The sequence below is a fragment of the Dermacentor albipictus genome, chromosome 1 (assembly GCF_038994185.2).
Source record: "Dermacentor albipictus isolate Rhodes 1998 colony chromosome 1, USDA_Dalb.pri_finalv2, whole genome shotgun sequence".
NCBI classification, from domain to species: domain Eukaryota; kingdom Metazoa; phylum Arthropoda; class Arachnida; order Ixodida; family Ixodidae; genus Dermacentor; species Dermacentor albipictus.
Window position 1 is genome coordinate 419065619 of NC_091821.1, and position 20972 is coordinate 419086590.

General features: G+C 50.1%; 1 protein-coding gene across 2 annotated transcripts; it reads right to left on the bottom strand.

Annotated features, from left to right (window-relative positions):
• Positions 1 to 1712: 1712 nt before the first annotated feature.
• LOC135900405 (mucin-17-like) lies at positions 1713 to 20322 on the bottom strand. Of its 2 annotated transcripts, XM_065429897.2 has the most exons (3): positions 10661 to 20322; positions 7995 to 8293; positions 1835 to 2371 (listed from the first exon to the last, which is right to left on the bottom strand). In XM_065429897.2, exons 1-3 carry the CDS (start codon positions 20256 to 20258, stop codon positions 1943 to 1945), a joined length of 10326 nt encoding a protein of 3441 aa, XP_065285969.1. In that variant the 5' UTR covers positions 20259 to 20322; the 3' UTR covers positions 1835 to 1942. The 2 variants fall into 2 exon arrangements, with proteins under 2 accessions (XP_065285970.1, XP_065285969.1); XM_065429898.2 differs by lacking the exon at positions 7995 to 8293 and having other exon boundaries at positions 1713 to 2371.
• Positions 20323 to 20972: the final 650 nt, after the last annotated feature.

The following is a 20972-nucleotide window of genomic DNA, read 5'->3' on the forward strand; positions in this document are numbered from 1 at the left end:
TTAGTTTATTTGTACTCTCAGTGTAAATAATGTAAATAAACCTCCAGTTTTTCATCCCGACGTCCTCCTCAACCTCGGCCAACTCCCGCACCCAACGGCAAGGTCCAATATCTGGGGGTCAGCAATTGGGATTGTCCTCCAGATCCAACAGTGTGTGTGTGTGTGTGTGTGTGTGTGTGTGTGTGTGTGTGTGTGTGTGTGTGTGTGTGTGTGTAATAATAATAATATTTGGTGTTTTACGTGCCAAAACCACTTTCTGATTATGAGGCACGCCGTAGTGGAGGACTCCGGAAATTTTGACCACCTGGGATTCTTTAACGTGCACCTAAATCTAAGCACACGGGTGTTTTCGCATTTCGCCCCCATCGAAATGCGGCCGGCGTGGCCGGGATTCGATCCCATGACCTCGTGCTCAGCAGCCCAACACCATAGCCACTGAGCAACCACGGCGGGGTGTTTGTGTGTGTGTGTGTGTGTGTGTGTGTGTGTGTGTGCGCGCGTGTGTGTGTGTGTGCGTGTGCGTGTGTGTGTGTGTCCAAGGCAGCATTCAGTGCTTTGGACTCTCTTTACCGGTCACTCCATTCGCGAGACTTATAGTTCGTCTGTTCGGAGATGACAGGGTGCATACACTTGTTTGTAATATGACCCGCAGTTCTCCTTCGGCTTGTACTTTATTTGACTTCATTAAATCCACACTTATGATCGTTCAAGCTACATAGCATCTGTGGTATCCGGGAGCTTTAATCAACACGATTCGGGCGTAACGTACAATTTGAACACTACCGGCATACACTCAACGTTTCTTCACCTCCGGAAAAGGATTTCAAGTATTGCACTCATACGTTAGCCAATGAAATATTCCGGGCTGTTGACAATACTAGCCTATTCCTACCTGCCTTTTTTGCACAGCCAGTTTATGCGTTAGATGTTTATCAGCATTACAGAAAGTGCATGAGTAACCACTGAGAATCATAACGCTGAGAAATTACACTTAGTGTATTATCGTTACATAATATATATTTCTCATGTAATCTATTCAAAAACTAAACACATGGTCTTACACTTTTGCTCTACATTGCTAGGAATGCAAAGCTTCTGTTACATCCGATAAATATCTTTCAATTTCACTTAAGTTCCCGAGCCCTTTAACATTGCGCACCGTAGAGTAATTTAAAATTAACTTACATTTATTTCTAGAATATGCGTATTGTTGGCTCGTAATTATTCGCTGCGCACTCTGTCAATTTTATTTGCGAAACCGCCCAGATATTAGGACACGCATACAAAGAAAACGTCGTTTCTGTGTTTGTAACTAAATTAGCCGGCGCTACTTGGAAGTGCCAACAAGTGCATCCGACGTTCGGCTGTTAAGCGTGAAAGTGTTGCTGCCTTGCTGCGCTAACCTTAACCTATAGTTGGGCTAAGATTCGGTTAAGGCGTTCCAAATACGCTTTCTTGCGGCCTTGTAACATGTGCTGGATCGTGAAATAATTAACGACGCGCTCTCTCCCGTGTACGCACAATGATATATCGCTGTTAAATTATGGGGTTTTACGTGCCAAAACCACTTTCTGATTATGAGGCACGCCGTAGTGGAGGACTCCGGAAACTTCGACCACCTGGGGTTCTTTAACGTGCACCTAAATCTAAGCGCACGGGTGTTTTCGCATTTCGCCCCCATCGTAATGCGGCCGCCGTGGCCGGGATTCGATCCCGGGACCTCGTGCTCAGCGGCCCATCACCATAGCCACTGAGCAACCACGGCAGGTATGATATATCGCTGTTAACAGTTGGCGCGTACACGTGCAGTCGAGAGCAGCAGCGCACCAAAGAATTCTTGCATATAGTAGTTTCATTGCCAATAACCAATAACAAATAAAAACGGAAATCTCCCCGCGCATGCGTAACATCAGCGAAAAGTCGAAGTTGAAGTGGGTGACGTTCATATGTAGGTGAGCACCGCGATGTTCCTGTACTGGAGGAACGGCTCCCGCCGGTTGAAGACGAGCATCCACGGCTGGAAGCCGCTGGTGTCCAGGTGCCGAAGGAGCGCGGCCGACGCGTGGCTGCGCGCGTACAGCGCCATCCAGGCGCCGCGCTGGCGGAACGTCAACGAGCCGGCCAGCAGGTTGTGCAGCAGGCGGACCGCCACGCCCTCGTCGGCGGCCACCAGCCAGCGCACGACGGGCACGCCGCGCGTGTCGTTCTGGAGGCCCGCGTAGCCGCACACTCCCCCGCCTTGGAGCGCCACGCGGAACGAGATGGGGCCCTCGCGCAGCGTCATCCTCCAGAACCGCTTGCGACCGAAGCCGAGCGTGCTTTTGTCGAAGCTCAGCAGCGACGCGTACATCTGCTTCTTGAACTTGACGATCTGCGAGAAGGCGCGTTATTGCGCGTCAATGCGCGTTCAAATTGGGCTGGCCACACTTTTTGTAGCGGCGGACTTTTTTTTGTTTTTCAGTTTCAGTTTATTGATGCGATTGAAATTTCGTACAGGAAAAGTAACTCTAGGAAGTCCCATTGTCAAAGACTGGGGAGGGACCTCCAACATTAAATACATAGAAAAAGTACACTTGATGCGGTTACCAGCAGTAGCAATCCTATGAAAACAAAAAAAAAAATCATTAACACACAAAACAAGTCAGGTCACGGTAATGACAATAAAGTATAAACACAAAAGGCAGATCCACACAGAGAATATAATAGACATATAATACACATAACAGACATAATATACATAGAGAACATACTATTCCACATAGAGAAGCGCAAAATAAACAAAACAATCACTTTCCCAACGAGTGGTGACGAAGTTTCCTCTTAAATGTAGAAAACATGTGCCGAATAAAGAAATTTACAATTCTCTTTTTTTTAGAAATTTAAAATTGTTCCGTCAGTATACCTTGCTAGACGATGATGTATTGAGCCCCTTAATAATAGCGCGGACGCCCTCCTATGTAACGACTATGTAGTTCATTGGCACAAAGGTAAGAATGATGATGCGAACGGAGGTGACCATTTTTACTTGATAGATCAGATAATATTTTCATAAATGTTTAGTTTATTGTCGCGCACAGCTGATCAGGAACCAAATTTGCAACTGCTAAAAGTGATTTTGCTTTATATTTGTCGTTTCGCACAGTGTTCTAAAATTGCTTTCAGTTATTTTTCAGCACGTCCAGTAGCGTGTGGTTAAAAAATTTGAACTTTCCTTTAATTCGGCATGATAAGTAGAATTGGCAGTTTTGTAATTAAACTAACTTGCAGCTGACCGATATGTGCGAGCACCATAAAAAAACGCATTTTCTTGTTGCTAAAAAGACGGTTCAAATGTCTATTATATCACGGGGCATTTTTGCTTGAGTAAAGTTTTATAATGGGGAATGTGTTTGAGCGTTAATTCTAAACCATTCTTTTCGAACAGGATCCAGTTCTCAACGACTGTTCGGTTAACGTATTCAAGTAGAAAGTAACATGAAAAATGACAACCATTCCACTCTGTGAAGACTGAATGGCAGCGAAGGCTGGCGACAGTCAAAGATCTCAAACGAAAAGCAAAGTGCTTTCTCTATCATTCCATCTTCACAAAGTGAAATGGTTGTCATTTTTTGCGTTGCGAGTCTGGCGTCATTGCTCGTTCGGAGGTGCCCGGGCTCGCGATTGTCGTTTTCGTTCAGCGTCGCGGGAACGTTCTTCGTTGGTGGTCGTTTCGCGCCGGCAGCGTTTACATTCTCGTTACTGTTCTCTCCGGCGATCCTCGTACGCATGTTGTTCTTCGGGTGTACGAACTATACGTGTCCGCCCCATCGATAACGCAGCTGTTTCTAGCGCCGATACCTCTCCTGCTTATATACTGCGATAACCTTGACGTCACGCTATTGTTCACAGCGAGCGTTCTAATCTCTTCCGCATTTAGACATCTGCGCCGCCGCACTGCACCCGTATGGGTTTGTTAGAAATCGCCAAGTCCGTTGCAGTTGCCGGACGCCGAAAAAACTACGGCAGGTTAGTCATATATAGCGTCCGTTGTAAAACGAGGACAGGTTGGTGTTAAGGGCATTGAAGTCGGCCTTGCTGTAATCTGAAATTGTTTTGAATCGTTTACGTACCCTAGAAATTGCCAGCGAGAGTACAGCGTAAACTACGGTGTGATCGTTAGGGCCTGCAATGAGAGTAATCGAAGAAGTGATCGGAAGGTCAAAAAGCAATGATGTGGTGGCCGTAACAGGTGTTCGAAAATTGATGCGTTGTTCAGTCAGAATTCGTTATAAATGCGAATTAAATGTCCAGATTAAGCAGAAATGAGGTTAGGATATGGGAATAACTTTGACCACACAATATTCCTGAAGTTAAAATGACCAAGCAGCAGAACAGGCACGAGAGGGAAAAGGACAGTAACCTCATTGAGGCCGTCATGAAAGTTCGTCGCTGCAGTTGATGGCAATCGATAGCACGTTCCCAATACTATCTTGAAGTTCACAGTTATGCAGTACGTTATTTCTAACGCTGTTCTAACCAGGGTGTCGAACCGAAAAAAAAAATACTGATTAGGTTTTCGTTTGGGTTCAACGCACTTCGATTTCGTTCAGGTACATTTCCGGTTCGGAGAAATAAGAATTTATTAAGGTTCGCGAAATAGTTCGAAAAACTGAACTGGTTTGCAAAGCAGTTCGACGCAGTACATTTTATCCTGACCCATGGCGATATGTTTAATAGCGCTATCGACTTGCCCGCATGGTGCATGCACAAGTTTCATCAAGAGAGGCAGGAATTTACGAATGAATTACGCAGATACAGGGGAATTTTCATGTACATGGTAAAGACACAGGTAATTAGTGAGAATCCTTGCGTCAGTCTGCGTAGCTTCCACACTCGTTACTTTAATTGACAGCAGCATAATAAGTTAATTTCTTTTTGCTTCAGGTTTTTACTATAGGATTGACAGTGAGAGAACTGTGGCATCTGATCTATGGTGTTGAAGACAGCATGAATTCACATTATGTTACATAAATTACAACTTCAAACTTCTAGTCTTGGCAAAGACAGAAGCCGGGATTTGACATTACGATCAATTTCCTGCTTTGTTCAAAACCAGGTGAGGACATTTATGCTTCTGAGCGACGAACAAGGACAGTTTGTGCTGAACCAAACGTCGATATTTCTTGCGCATCTGCAACTGCATGTAGTCTGACGCTGGTGTAAGGGCAGACAAAGAAAGCAAAAGCTACACCTTGTGCACCACGAATAATATCCACTACTCTAAGAGTGTTGCACTCTGCTTGGCTGAGCACCAAACGTGAGCTGAACCATAGCACGCGTTTACAGCCGCGGTTACCGCTCACTGAGAAGGTGACGTCATTCATTATCGAACGCACCTTTATGGTTACGATAAGTCACGCACGTAGCTGAAATCGTTGATGTCCCTCCTCCAGGACGTTGTTTTTTCCGCTTTCCGTGTTTATATAGTTTATTGGTTTAACAACAAGTTGACCTAACTGCCGAATTGGGAGCGTTACCAGGATTGTTGATACCGCGGAGCCCCTGAAACAACCTTTTGACCGCAGAACACAACTGCCATGGCCGACTTCAGAAGTGCAAGCGTCTCTGCCGAGGTGGCCGTAGTTACCAGAACACCACCGGCTATTCCCTTTCTCGCCCACATCGCAACTCGCCAGTAGTAGCAATCTGCTAGTAGGTTGCGCCGATTGAAGAAGCAGTTATTCGAAGAACCGCGCAAGCTGTTGAGCGTCCGTCACCGCCTTATATGCTTGAACTGTTTCGTGACGAACCGCTAACATTGTCGAACCAAAATTGTCGGTTCGGGTACGATTTTCTGTTCAGGTTCGATTTTCTGCTCGGGTTCATTTGACACCCTGGTTCTAACGACGACAGGGGAACACTGAATTTGATCATTCACTGCATGCTATCAGAACACCACCGCCGATTCGGTCAGGTCTGCCATGACGAAATACATTGTATTTAGTTACACAAGAGAAAAGTTCATTGTTCTCAACAGTACTACAGAGCCATGTTTCGGTTAATGCATTTAATAACATCCGAATTGCAGTCATTATGATCGCACATAAGTAATCTCTTTTTGACAGCGTGCTGTATTAATAAATAATATGACCGGGTTAGCACATGGGGGAGGCCGCTACCCCTCGCACTTCCCTATACATCTCGCGCGACCAGAGAGAAGATGGGGTTGGGACAGACCATTTGTGAAGTACATCCGGCGACACGTTGCTTGTGACCGTGGTTGCTGCCACTTCAATTTCGTAAACAATGTCATTAGCTCTGTCGTAGCCATAGGATTTTCCATTAGCAAACAGCCTGGTGTGGTGCAGACTTACAGGCAAACTCAAAGCCTTGGCGCGATCTGCTAAGCATTGCCGTGCTTGGCGCGTCCCTGCGGATAAGTGTTACCTACCGCATTACGATCCGGCTACCTTTCAGCAGTTTACGTATGAAAGAAAAAAAAATATTCTCCGACGACTACGATACCATGTAATGCAAAATTTGAGCGCAGCTGTATACGTGTTTTCATTTCGCGATATATCGGCTGTCGCGGACAATCCGTCTTGTGCGGCACGATGCAAACGGAGCGAAGTGTGGCGCGACTGCCTCGCCAATCGGGAGATTGCGAGAGGCAGTGCGCGGGTGACGCGTGGGCGCACTTGACAGCAGCCGCCGCTGTCAGAGCTCCGCTCATGCAGGGCTTTGTTTTCACATGTGGTATCGGTGGCGTCATCGATGAACAGGCTACGCGCGCTACTCTGGCGCCATCTCTTAGTCATCGTCGCCACAGAGCGCGTCTTGCGCGGCACTAAAGTTTTCTTCTCGCACTTTTGCCGTACCCTCCTCCGCGTAAACGGCTCATGGTTCCGCTGCACCCTCCTTCTCCACTGTCCTCCTCGCGCTCTCTTCGCTACTTCCGCCTTTCATCCGCCGCTGCGCTCCGCGTTCGCTCTTTCATCCTTCGCTGTGCTCGTTCGCTCGGTTACGAGGGACGCCGACGCTCGCCGCAAGGACGGGCGCCTAAGAGCTGCGCTCTAAAAAGCAAATCCCTAGACTTCTCGACGGCAAACTTGGCTATGTTATAGGCACAGTTTGTTCGCTGAAAACCGACCAATTCTGCGACCACGAGCAATACTTTCGGCAGACGAGAAAAGGGACAATATAATGGAGGAAGGCTGGATCAATTTACACCGGTAACGTACTCTTTGACAATAGTGTTTTAAGTCGAGAAACAGTTGATTATTTCAGAAGGTGATGAAGTCTAAACTTCCTTTCTTTTTCGTATTTTGCTCCGAAAGCTCAGCACCCGTGCTTTAATGTCACGTCACAAATTTCAAAGTATTATAGCGTACTTGGGCCATTTTGGAGCAGGAAAGGTTTTCAAAACTTGCTAGGATGAATCTTCTGCTACGTAAAAATGCAATGCAGTCATTCCTCGCGGTAGACAATTAATCAACTATAGGCACGAGTACATGCTGTAAAAATATATGACGTCATTGCGAGCTGGTGCCGCGTCGCCAACCGTGTTTAGTTTTTGTCTTTTCTGCCTTACCAATTGGTGTCCTCCTCAAGGTAACAGTGGTGCAGTTTTACTATTGCTGAAGCGTCATTTAGAAATGCACCTTAACATTGCTCTCTATGTTTTAAGATCTGTACAATCTTCGCTCAGAGTATCGTTACGTGAATTAGATATGCAGGGACTCGACATAAGTCCTGCCGCATCAGTATGACTATGACACATCTCCGTTGCTGAGAATCGGCCTGGGGCTGCATGACTGGCTATGCTTAACCCCACAGTTCTGAGCAGTCCGCGACCGTAGACAGAACGTACTGAGCAGAAGTATAACAAACATCCGCGGAGTGTATAATCCGTCGCTGTTTCGCACATCGTGCGCGTAGTGGTATACACGTTCATAAGTGGCGCCCCCGTTGCTTCCGAATGAGGATACTCGAGTCACCAATGCGAATCGGCTCACCTCGACACCGTCCGGCAGCGGGAATTGACCGAGCGGCGCGAGGTCCGTGTATGACGCCAGCTTTCCGTGGAGGATGAGGCCTCTGGCCGACGTGTAGAATCCCAGATGGCGGTAGTAGGCGCCCACCTGCTCGGCCGGCACCACGGTGAACAAGTTCTTGCCGTGCTGCACGCTCAGCAGTGCGTCCCACAGTTGCCGCTTGACACCGCTCGCCAGGAAGTCGCGCTTGACGCTGTTGGCCGAGCAGAAGGCCTGCTCGTCCTCGAACACGATGGCGCTGATGATGCCACTGTGCGTGCCTGCGCGCATGGTGAGCGCGGGTCTTTTGCGAGACGTGCCGAATCAGCGGGTGCACGTTCGCAAACTATGAGGCTTAAAAACAAGCGCGTACGTCGGTGCCATCCGACTTGTCGAACTCGCTCGGGCTGTTGAAGTCTGCTGGAGAGGTTTGAATATCGTTGGAAACTTGCATGCAGTTGTTTTGTACGACCGGCCTTTTTGCACGTCGGTTGGTGTGGCTTCAGGAAACGTGCGCTTTGTTTCAAGGAACATGCGCTTTCCGGGAAACGTGTGCCTAAAGGGACACTAAAAAACGGTAAATCAGTTTATACTAATAGAGTATTTCTTCAAGACAATAATTTCGTTAATTTTACGGTCAGAGACTGATTACTAGAACAAGAAATGAAGTGAAAACTTCCAAACTTCGATTTCATGAATTTCGCGCGGGAACTGCAGTGTCAGTAAGTCTGTTTATTGTCACGGTTATCAAAGTATTTTTGTCTGTCTCTCTGTGTTTGGGCCGTTGTCGCAGTGAAGGTTTTCTTTTTAAACTTGCACTCACCAAGTTAATTCTCTGGCTTTTTTAGGAATACAGTCTGTAGTCCATCTTCAGCAATAAAAAGATTAACTGAGCCCGAGCAAACGAAATAAAAATGCACGACGTCGCATCGAGCCAGTGCGGGAATTTCAAGGCGGCGTCTTTCGTTCCGGAGTCTCTTCAAGGCTTCTGTATGGGTGAGAGCGCCACTTTTCGGATTGTTGGGGAGCAATTTACTAATACAACTCAAATTGTGTTTTTTCCTTCTCCTTTGTGTCCCTCTAAACTTGACGATCTAGTTGCCAATACGTTTCTGTTCACGCGCGTGTTATTCGATGTTCATAGTTACATTCTTCGGCTGACTTATGCTCGGAGTGAACGAACCATGACAAGCCTTGCCCTCATCACGCCGGCTGCAGAAGACCTGGACCCTGTCGACCTCGAGTATTCAGCCATCGTGAACTACCACAGAGGGCGTCGCTTGCGATATCCACCACCCCATCGAAACCTAAAGACAGAGGATGCCGCTGCCTGGCGTAGGCTCCAGACAGGCACTTACACGAACCTACACATATTACATCGGATACACCCCACAGCCTGCCTACAGGGACGAATGCCCGGGGTGTGAGGTCACACCAACCCTATACCACATTACGTGGGAGTGCGTGCTACACAACATAGAACACCCAGACACGAACACCACGAGGGAGCAATGGGAGGCACTGCTGTCCAGCTCGGCCCTCGACGACCAGCTCAAGTTGATAAAGAGAGCTGAGAAGATGGCAAAAGCCAGCGGAGCCCTGGACTAAGGGCTCCGACCATTAGCGGTTTTTCTGATTATTCTTTTAATAAAGTTTAGCTATCTATCTATCTATCACCGAACATATTGGCAAACATGCCGCAAACATGCAGCTGCAAAGAGTAAATTAACCGCGTGTAACCGCGTGGCCAGGACGTTGCCAGGACGTTGCCAGGACGTTGCCAGGACGTTGCCAGGACGTTGCCAGGACGTTGCCAGGTACGTCGCCCGACGTTTCGAGGAGCATGAGCTCGTACCTGCCTAATCGAAATTCTCCATATAACCTGCGCTGTTTGCTTGAGCAAGTGGAGATAACTTGGAATGATTTACGCAACCTAAAGCGACGGCGGGATGGCGCTGAGGTGCTATCCTGTGCTTGCGAAAACATTGCGCGTGATTGGGCCTGTAGTATATGGACAGCTGTGACTTTCTCGAATATGCTGGCGGCTCAACGATCACGCACGATAGCGTAACGAAATTCGGTTCACTGCAGCGCGTGAAATATCCAGCGAGAAGGCTCTAGTTGAAATACTACGTCCTTTCTCTCTTCGGAGTGCTCGTGCTGTACAAGCAACGGGAAAGGGACACGTGCACGTGCTCTGCCTTTCTCACCCAATAGCAGGCGCAGCCTCTCCTCTTTCCCACCTCGGCCTCCGCCCAACGTTGCTGCCGGAGTTAGAGCGCTCGCGCGCGAAATCTCGCATGCGAGTGCTCCAGCCAGTGTCGAAATTACGGTAAATATTGTGCTAATATACTAACAGACATGCGTTTTCATTCGACATGTAAAAGAGAAAAATACAGCTACTGCATGAGAGCGAGAGTGCAGTGCTAGGAAAACGGGCTTCTTAAATAAACAAGAATAAAAACAACAAAAAAGAACGTGGTGTTCTATTACTGAAATTTCGCGCGTGAGTTTTAACTTATATCGCTTCGGCGTTTGTCGCTTAGGGTGCTATTATCAAAAACGAAGTGCTGAATTTCATGCATTGGTTTCATTTCACCAGGGAACCATTACTAAAAGGTAAAAGAAATGAAAAGATAAATACGTACCGTTCTCGTCGACGGACACCAAGAAGCTGTGTGGGCTGTAGGTCCAAAATGTCTTGATCGTTGGAGCCACGCTGGCAGCATCTTCGTTCCAGCGGTCGTACATGATGGACGGTAAATCGTAGTCGTCCACGACGCGGACTTTGAATGCAGTACCATAATAAACGTTATCGAGCATGTCGCTGGCTTTGCCAATAGCGGGAACGAACGACTCGTACACGATATTTGCCTCGCTTCGCGTCGACAGATCCGCCATGCGTTCCACAACCGTTCTGAAATTCTCGAATCGCAGCTCTTCGCAGTGCGAAGCAAGCTTCGGACTCTCGTCGTCAGCGTCTGGCACTTCCTGACTGATGTCCTGGGCGTCGTCCTTTCTGTCCTCGCCTGCCTCCTTCAAGAGGTGCTCCATACGCCCTTCTTCGTCGTCACTCGTGGGCGACTCGCTCCCTCCGCGTTGGGAAGGTTCCAGCTGAATCGGGGCTGCTCGTGCCGTCATACCCGCATCGGGCTGTTCTTCGCCATGTCGCGTGGGGCCTTCTTCGGCGTTTAACACGTTTCCGAATGCGGGCGACAATGCACTTTCCGATTTCGTAGTTTCCTTTCCTGCCTTGGGAACCTCGTGTTCGCTGGCGTTGGCTACGTCTGCCGCACCCTCAGCCACTGCCGAGCCCGGCAAGCTCATTTGGTAGGCGTCGTCTCTTAGTATGGTCGCGGGGGCGTATCCGGTCTCTGAATCAACGCTGCGTGTGTGCTCCCACGGAAACGGTGCGTCCGTAGCCACAACGTGGGAAGCGCTGAGCGTTGATGTGGGCTCACTTTTCCTAATCACGTCGTCGGGAATGTCTCCTGGGACCTGGGAGCGGCGTCTCGTTGCGAAGAGGCGCACCTTCAGGCTTTCCATGTCATCCGAGGCGTCTACACTGTAAGAAGAAACATTGCCGTCATTTGGGTGCGATTCCTGGGTGTACCCTACACTGACGCTGCTTAGTGAACCCTTTCGCTCGCTTGAGGGGACACCTCCTGTGCCCAGAGGATCGCTCGTGGCAGCGCCTGTTGGGGCATTGGAGTCAAAGTCTCTGGTCGAGGTTTCCCAGGTATTGTCTCCCACTTCCGTGGCGATCGCGCGACGGTCGCCAAGCGCCGTTACGTCACCGCGAGTATTTTCTACGTTCTCGCTGCTGTAGTCGGCGCTACCAGTGCGCAGGGATAGCCAGGACTTGTTCACTAGGCGCCTTGCATCCTCGAAACCCGTCTCGGCGTACAGGGGACGCTGCAAGTCGTCGTCTCTGTTCCCTGCCCTCCACGTGGCATTCGTCGCTGCGGTGACGTCTTTGGGAGCGGATTGCACAGATGTACTTGCCGAAAATTCACCGTGTTGGAACGCGCTACCTGCGCTGTGCTCGTCATTGTTCCAATCGTCATCTGGTACACTTTGCCTCGCATTGTAGGGCCGCTTTAATTCCTCGTCCCCCGCCTTGTCTGATGTGTCACTGTCCAGCGCAGATGACAGCTCGTGTTTGTCCCTGGAATATTCTTCTTCCGGAATCGTGGCGCCGGCAAGGTAAATGTACGTTGCTTGGTTTCTTGGAGAACGAGCAACATTTTCCGAGGCCAATGCGTCTGCTCTGGAACCGACGTCAGAGTAACCAACCAGTAGCTTATTTTTTTCACGAAAAGCTGCGTCGTTACTGGCAGTGACTTCGTCGCTGAACGAGAGCCTTCGCTTTTGTATTTTTGTCTTGCCCGCTCCATCTATTTCGGCGGCGATTGCTAAACCGCTTTTCTGAGGTTCAGCATGAGCCGGGATACTGTTGAGGGAAGCCGCGACTGAACCTTGGTCTATTCCGCTGACGCTGCCCGTGTGGACACATTCTCGCGTGTTCTCGACACCATTGTCTTTTTCGGTCGGATCACATACAAATGTTCCTTCCAGTTCTTGTAACAAGGACGGAACTGCCAAGTTTTTTTTCGCGCCTTCTTTGTCCGGCGCAGCTGCTGGCAAGTCAACAGCATGAAAGGCCTTTTCTGGTTCGGTCTCTGAGTGACTGGGCCACGGAGGAAATTCGATCCCAGATGAATCATCTTCAGTCGACTCAGCTTGTACGCTGATAGGGTATTCGGCCGTCGCGGTGTCTTCAGTACGGAACCACTTGTGCAAGTCGGCAGCAAATCCTAGCGGATTCGAATCCTTTCTAGCCACGCTGAAAGGCTGTTTGTCTTCTGTAAAAGAAAACAGTGGCAGCTGGTGACGCGCTTGCCCGGAGTAATTGGTAGCTTCACATTTGGTCACGCCAGTTTCGTATGGTATCGGGACACTTGGAGTGGTATTGTCTGCGGAGTTACACGGCTCGCGATCCGTAGAACGTGCTTGGCCGATGTATTCTGCGGCACAGACTGGTTCCGTATGATCTTCAGACGGCTCTTGACCAGTCACAGTTTTGAAGGGAGTTGTGTACTGCCCGTCGCTGGTCGCTGGCGGTTCAAACATCGACGTTCCGGTGATCGGCGTTAGTGCGGGTGACGTTTCGACGGGCGGCGTTGCGAGGGGCGGCGTTCCAAGAGGCGGAGTTCCAATCTTAAGTGGCGCGAAAGCCGCCTGGAGGGACATGTTAGCAGAGCGTAACTTGGCCTGCTCATCAGACAGCGCTTGCAAGTTTTCAGCGCAAGACAGAGACACGCAATCCGCCAGCGGCTGGCCGTCGTCATCATGCACTTTTGTCTCGTCGAAAGGCAGGGAAACTGGTTTTAAGTCCGTGCGTTGCGTTGATAACGCTGTCTCACTGTGGCCATATTGGTCCTGAGCTTCAATGAGTGCAATGTCTTCAACTTTCGGAGGTGCTTGTTGATACGCAGCAGCGTCCAGCTGAAAGCCTGTTTCTTTTTTGTTTAAGGTGGCGTCGCAATTAGGCATTTCTTCGCCTTCATCGGCTAAAGGCGAGGTATCGACATTGTTTTCTGTTAGACTGACATACGCCGCATCAGCCTGCATTTCACCGGTTGGTTTGGCTGAACTCGGGCCGGAAGGATTTTCTGGAATCTCTCTCATTTTCTGGCAACCGTCTTCATATTTTGTTGAATCTAGTTCTGATGCAGAACTCATTGAATGGAATGGACTCTTATAAACGCTGTAAGGTAACACGGCGTCTGTGAAAGCACATTTCCCTAGTGGTACAGACAACGCGTTCACATTTACTAATTGCTGTTGAAACAAACCGCCACTCAAGCGTAGAGGCGGCTTGTGAAGCGTTTGGAGCAATTTATCCACGGATGAGTTGCTTTTTGCGTTCAAGGATGACTGGTATTGAGAAGCCCCTGCAGTTTTGATGGCGAAGTCGCTTTCTTTTGTATATGCTTGTAACTTGGTGCTTTTGTTTTCTAGGTCGAATGTTGGACGAGGCACATACTGGCCCTGACTGGTTAGGGATGCAAACTCCGCTTCTGGAAATGGGCTATAGGTAGCCAAGGGCGAGCCCTTTGGAGAAAAAGAAGGTGATGCTCCTCCGGACGCTTCACCTACTAAGTTAATGTGGTCGGGAGCGTTGTCATAATCTACCGCTTGTTTTTCGGGACAGTACGGACTACTTTCTTTGGTGCCTTCGGAACCCCTCTGAATCACAGCGTCTTCTAAAGGCGATTGCTTCCCGGTGACTGCCTCGGTAGTGCTGGTAGCCGCAGCTCCAGCAACGTCGTCGAAAATGTTTAAAGGCCTTGCAATGTAATCGCAAGGCTGACTTGGCTCTGTTGATTCGATACTGCTTTTTCCAAATAAATCCGCCAAAAACACGTCTGGCTCGAACTTCGACTGACTGCATTCAGCTTCTGTCCGAGCTTTCTCCGGTGCGTTTCTCATGCTCGAGTCTCTCGCCTCCGCACCGAATAACTGCGTTTCTGTCTCCGCAATCACAAAACTTTCGTGCGCTCCAGTCACACTCTCCATGGGCCCTGTGTCACCGTACCGCTTCAAGATACGTTCGCTTGTTTTCTCACAAGAATGCTTCTCCATCCTCGTGATGGCAAGCAGTGGTCCACGTTCTTCGTTCACTGTTCTGTCGAATTTGTCACCCACTTGGTCGCCTGCTGTTCGTTTGATTTGTTCTGCTTTATTCGGTTGCTGGTCTGTGAAGTCTGACTCGGCTGCCGCGGCTGTTGTCTCTTCTGTTGCCTCCGGCTCGCGTTCTGGATGCTCTGTCGGACGATCCGAACTCACTGACCATGTAAGCTCCGGTATCACATTCACGGCTGACATCTCGGCTTCCGCGCTGGTCATAGGTTCACCTTCTGTTTCCTTACTGGGAAGTTCCAGTCCTAGTGCGTCTTTTTGCCCACTTATTGCTGTAGGCCGTCCAGAGGGAACCACTTCAGCCACGGCGCTCTCTGCATACTCTTCTATTGCTCCTTCCTTGCAGCCTGGATGCTCTGGGTGCTCCAGTAAGGTTGGCAGTGCAGGCTGCGGTAGCGCTCCCATGTCCGCACTTATGGCTACCACGCCGCCGGACGGTGCGTCTGTTGCCTCCTCTCCCTCCAATCCTATGTGAACCATGCCACTTTCCTGACCTGAAGTAATAGGCCGTTCATCAGGGAGCGCCTCAATGTCACCGCTCTCTGCCCGTTCTGTCTCTTCTGTCGCTTCTTGCGGTCTTATTTCTAAGCCCCCCAGCAGTTCCCCGCCCCTGCCATGCTGGAAGTATCCAGGTTCGAGGATAATTTCTTTGACCGGCAAATCAGTTAGCTCGTTAGATTGAAGGGGTACCAAGGTTTCACCTGGCACTTCCTTCGAAAGCGATGCCGAGCTGCTCGTAGGTTGTGTTTCAACTACTGGATATTGATCGGAAAGAGCAGCGACGTGATCAGGTACCATAATATCCGCTTGTATGTCTTCAACAACCACGGCACCACCTTCTGGAGTCCACATATTTGTGAGTTGAAGCTTAATTGCTTCACTATCCCAGAACTGCGCAGCGTAGTCCACTACATTTTCATCCGTGGGCGCTGATGTTTCCTTTACGGCTTCAGCAGTATCACGTGCAGTTCCAGTCGAACCCGACATTGCTTCCCCAACAAACACAGCCCCGCTACCTAAAGCTTCCATACTTGTTCGTTCAGGTTCACTGTGGATGAACGGTCCGTCTAAACTTGTCACGGTTTGAACTTCGGGTACGTCCATAACGTCAACAACATTTCTTCCACGGCTTGCATCCTCCGCGAGCACTGTGCCACTTTCCGGGGTCCACATGTTTGTGAGCGCAAGCTGCATAGTTTCACTGTCCCAGAACTGCGCGGCGTAGTCTACCGGTCCTTGAGCTGCAGGTTGCTCGTTTTCTTTTAAGATTGCCTCCGCTGATGCATCGGTTGAATATTCCCCAGTCTTTGTCATCAGCATTTGGCCTGGTGGAGCGGCTTTGCTTGCAGTGGCTTGGTCAGACGTTTCCGCGACTGGTGCAGATATATATTCAATGACAGGAAACGTTTGGGAAGTTTCAAGCGTTGACGGTACTATTACTTCTGTTTCCTTCACACTGGCCGCCTGAGTGTCTTCTGACGGTACGAGATCGCTGCTTTCATCAGGCTGACTTGCGACCATGTCCCGTACTTCGCTTACTTTCTCGGTCAGCTTCATTAAGGCGTGATCGTCTGCTGCAGAGATATCGTTGGGTTCTGTTAGAGGTCGCCTGGAGAGCCCCTTCACCGCAGATGCATCAGCAGGTTCAAGCGTCATGGAAGAAGTATTGGCATGTATTTCTTCTACTGGAACGGGTACCAGACTTGTTTCGACCTGTTGCTCTTTAGCAACAGGTTTATCCATGGCAGAAGCTTCAACTAAGCCGCGGGCATACGAAGAAACCATTTCACTTATTTCTTCCTTATCACGTGCCACCAAGTCGGTTACGTTGCTTGCTTTCTCTTCCTGCTTAGTTAAAAAATTTGCCCCAATATCACTCGCCGCTGACGGCTGCATGAGTTCAATATGCTCCGGCTCTTGTAGCGCAGCACTATCAGCTACTGTGCTCCGCTCAGATGAGACCGACTTGTACGACTTGCCGAAATTTTCGCCACCTGCAGTTGTCACGTAATCGTCTACGGACTCAGCAATATCAGTCATTTCTCTTGGAGATACTTCAACTACTTCAGTGCGCTCTGATGAAACGAGCCCGCCACCCTGATATTCCAGTCTTGGTACCATGCCTGTTAACTCGCTTTCCTTCGCGGTTTCCCTTTGCGTCAAGTTTTCATCAGCTGCTGCTCCTTCAAACTCTTGCGGACTTGTTAACTCTTGCGGACTCATTTCTAAGCCCCCCAGCAGTGCCCCGCCCCTGGCGTGCTCGAAGCCAGTTAACTCGCTTTCCTTCGCAGTTTCCCTTTGCGTCAAGTTTTCATCAGCTGCTGCTCCTTCAGACTCTTGCGGACTTGTTAACTCTTGCGGACTTATTTCTAAGCCCCCCAGCAGTTCCCCGCCACTGGCACGTGCGACGTGTCCAGGTTCGAGGATAATTTCTTTGACCCGCGAATCAGGCAGCTCGTCCAATTGAAGGGGTACCAAGGTTTCACCTGGCACTACCTTCGAAAGCGATGCCGAGCTCTGCAGGGCATCATCGGTGCGTTGTGTCGTCGCGCTGACGTCGGAAAGCGGTGTTGGCTCTGTGGAAACTATTTCCCCTTGTTGCGGAGGCCTAGGTATATATAGAGTCTTCTTAAGATCCCGTCCTCCTAAAAATTCTTCATCAGTGGGCTCCGTAGAAAGTTCATTAAATGGAATACCGTCGTGTTTTTCTGTTTCTTTCATCTCAACTACAGCAGAACTTTCCGATGACGCCGGTTCGCTTCCTTGATCTTCCTGTCTTGGTACGATGTCGCGTAACTCGTTTGCTTTTGCAGCTTCTTTTATTGTTAAGTTTTCATCAGCTGCAGGTGCACCGCTTTGTTGGAGCAGGGCATCATCGACATTCTGTGTCGCGCTGACGTCAGACATTGGTGCTTGTTCGATTGGCACAAGCGTTTCATATCCGCGGGTAGCAGGACGAGCTCCCGAGGCTCCAAGTTGATGGGAATTACCTGTCACTTGTAATTGCGCACTGTCATCAGTTTGCGGTCGTTCGACCAACTGCGTCTGAACTTCACTGTGGTCTGGCTCCCGTAAAGAAGGAAGCTGTCTTGAAACATCTGGTTCTTGCGTTCTACTCAGGTCGAGTGCAGGAAAGTCAGTCATATCGGAAGCCATCGACACAAACGGACCTTCAAGCGATGTCGGCATCACCTGGTGCTCCTCGCTTGTTGCCCCAGGTGCTTCGAACGTAGAATCTGCGAGCGCAGGAACGTAGCCGTAGCCGCTGGCCTCAGTCGGCACTTCAGCGCGTGCACTGGCTGCTTCTATGCTCCAGAGAGGAGAGACCTGCGTCACTTCCATGACTTTATTGTCCTGAAACTGCTGCTCTGAGGGAACTAATTCCAGTTGTATTTCCATTTTGACCTCACTCTCTGTTTTCGGGGTCGTTACCCCGTTACGTTCGGTTACGTTGCTTGCTTTCTCTTCCTGCTTAGTTAAAAAATTTGCTTCAATATCACTCGCCGCTGATGGCTGCATGAGTTTAATATGCTCCGGCTCTTGTAGCGCAGCACTATCAGCTACTGTGCTCCGCTCAGATGCGACCGACTTGTACGACTTGCCGGAATTTTCGCCACCTGCAGTTGTCACGTAATCGTCTACGGACTCAGCAATATCAGTCATTTCTCTTGGAGATACTTCAACTACTTCAGTGCGCTCTGATGAAACGAGCCCGCCACCCTGATATTCCAGTCTTGGTACCATGCCTGTTAACTCGCTTTCCTTCGCAGTTGCCCTTTGCGTCAAGTTTTCATCAGCTGCTGCTCCTTCAAACTCTTGCGGACTTGTTAACTCTTGCGGACTTATTTCTAAGCCCCCCAGCAGTTCCCCACCCCTGGTATGCTCGAAGCCAGTTAACTCGCTTTTCTTCGCAGTTTCCCTTTGCGTCAAGTTTTCATCAGCTGCTGCTCCTTCAGACTCTTGCGGACTTGTTAACTCTTGCGGACTTATTTCTAAGCCCCCCAGCAGTTCCCCGCCCCTGGCATGCTCGAAGCCAGTTAACTCGCTTTCCTTCGCAGTTTCCCTTTGCGTCAAGTTTTCAGCAGCTGCTGCTCCTTCAAACTCTTGCGGACTTGTTAACTCTTGCGGACTTATTTCTAAGCCCCCCAGCAGTGCCCCGCCCCTGGCATGCTCGAAGCCAGTTAACTCGCTTTCCTTCGCAGTTTCCCTTTGCGTCAAGTTTTCATCAGCTGCTGGTCCTTCAGACTCTTGCGGACTTGTTAACTCTTGCGGACTTATTTCTAAGCCCCCCAGCAGTTCCCCGCCACTGGCACGCGCGACGTGTCCAGGTTCGAGGATAACTCCGTCGCTGGGAGCTTCAAGAGCTCGAGTTTTTGAATCCGCTGTTCTTGAGAGGTCGTACGAGTCAAATTCTGACGACGTCGGATATAGTTTTTCTGAAGCCGCTACTGCTTGCAACGGTACCTTCTCTTCAATTGCTGTCTTTCTAGCTGTCGTTGACAGACCGATAGGGCTATGCACCGTGTAATTTTCGGCGGACGTTTCTGGGACGTCCTTTTCTGCCATTTCTGATATGGTTGTCATAAAAAGGTCGCTGCGTGAAGAATTGCCAGTGGGCACCTTCTGCGCGTGCGCAACGGGTTCGTGTCCCTCATCATGGCGCAGCTTCAACAGGTCTGCAAAAAAACCCTTCCTGTCCTTGAATACGTCTGCGAACATTTCATTCTTCCGGTTAGCCCAATCACTGAACAACATCCTGCCGACTTCCTCATGCGAGCTGGTTGACCTTGTCGGTATCACCCCCTGCGATCTGTTCACGTCCGTTTGGACACTCGTGAATACTCGCGGCGTGACATCAAGATGCTCGAACTCAATGGTCCTCGCAGCAGACGGCAGCGCCGCCCGTTCTGCAGAGTCCGACGCCTCCGCGGGCACGGAGAGGGCGCGCTTCGTGGCACGCCTGCCGGCACTCGCCTGTCTCATGAGGTTGTCCACGATCCTCATGCGTTCGGCAATCACCGGATTGCTTGTCCGTGGCCCCACGCGCACGCTGACGCGGGAAGTGGGGCGCAGAAACGCGTGTCCTCCACCGCACGATGACGACCGGCTTTGGGCGAGGCGACCATGAGACGGCACAACGCGCACGGACACCTGGAGGAGCTGCTCGCTGCCGGGGATCGCTGTGTCGGTCCCGACGCGGAGAGGTCTGCAAACGCGTGGCATGCTGTCGGCGCCGCCACCGCGAACGAGCCGCCCACCACCGCTCGCGCTGGCTGCGACGAGTCGTGTCTGCGTGCGGGGAATGATGCTGGACGACACAGACGTCGGGTAGCTGATGCCGCTCACGCTCCCTGAGACGGAGAGCGGTTGGCAGGGACTCGTGATCGTCATGCTGCCGAGGCTCACCCCGTTCCGGTTGCTGATGTACCATGGCGACAGCGACGAATTTGGATACCCCAGCGAGCCACGGGAACTTCGCCCGCGCAGGGGCTCGGCGCCGGTCGCCTCCGAAGCCTCCTGGCTTGAGAGACGCCGGCTCATTGCAATTTTGTAGCTCGCCCGCGCCTTCGCAGGCCGCGGCGTTGTCTTTCTCTTCTTCTTTGATCCACAAGCTACTTACACTGCAAGACCGCATGCTCTGCGACCTTGCGGAAAATAAAAATTAATCCGCTGAGATTTACGCTGAGTCCGGTTTGAAGGATTGAGGCCTAGTTCAATATAGTCAGCCCGGTACTAGTAGCAGCCTTGTCCGGCTGCCATTTAATAGAGAACGAAAGCGGCTCCTTATGGCCACTTGGTATCATTGTGGGTCCTTTCCTTGCGTCGAGGCTATGAGAACAACATCAGCGGGACATCGGCGTAATCGATTTGAGTTTTCTTTCAATTTTTGCTCTTATACTCTTAATTTATCCTATGTGTTATACTGTTATGCCCAGATCCTGACACCAACCACGTGCTAGAGGCCGGACTATTTTTGTCAATGCAGCCGATTACCGTCACCATGAGCAAGCTACCTTGACACTGTTTACGTGGGTACACTGCAAGATGGGACACTAAAGGCAAATATAACGTCAAGCTAAAGTGACAGCATATAATGGTCGAAAACGTCTAAGGCGTCATTATTATCGCGAACGGAGCTTTAGTAATTGCGAAATTGAGGTAAATGTTGGACACGATTTGAGACAACGTTACTAGACTAGGTTCAGTTGTCAAACTCTCCGTAGGCGCCGTACATCGCGGGCGGCCCCTTGTCTT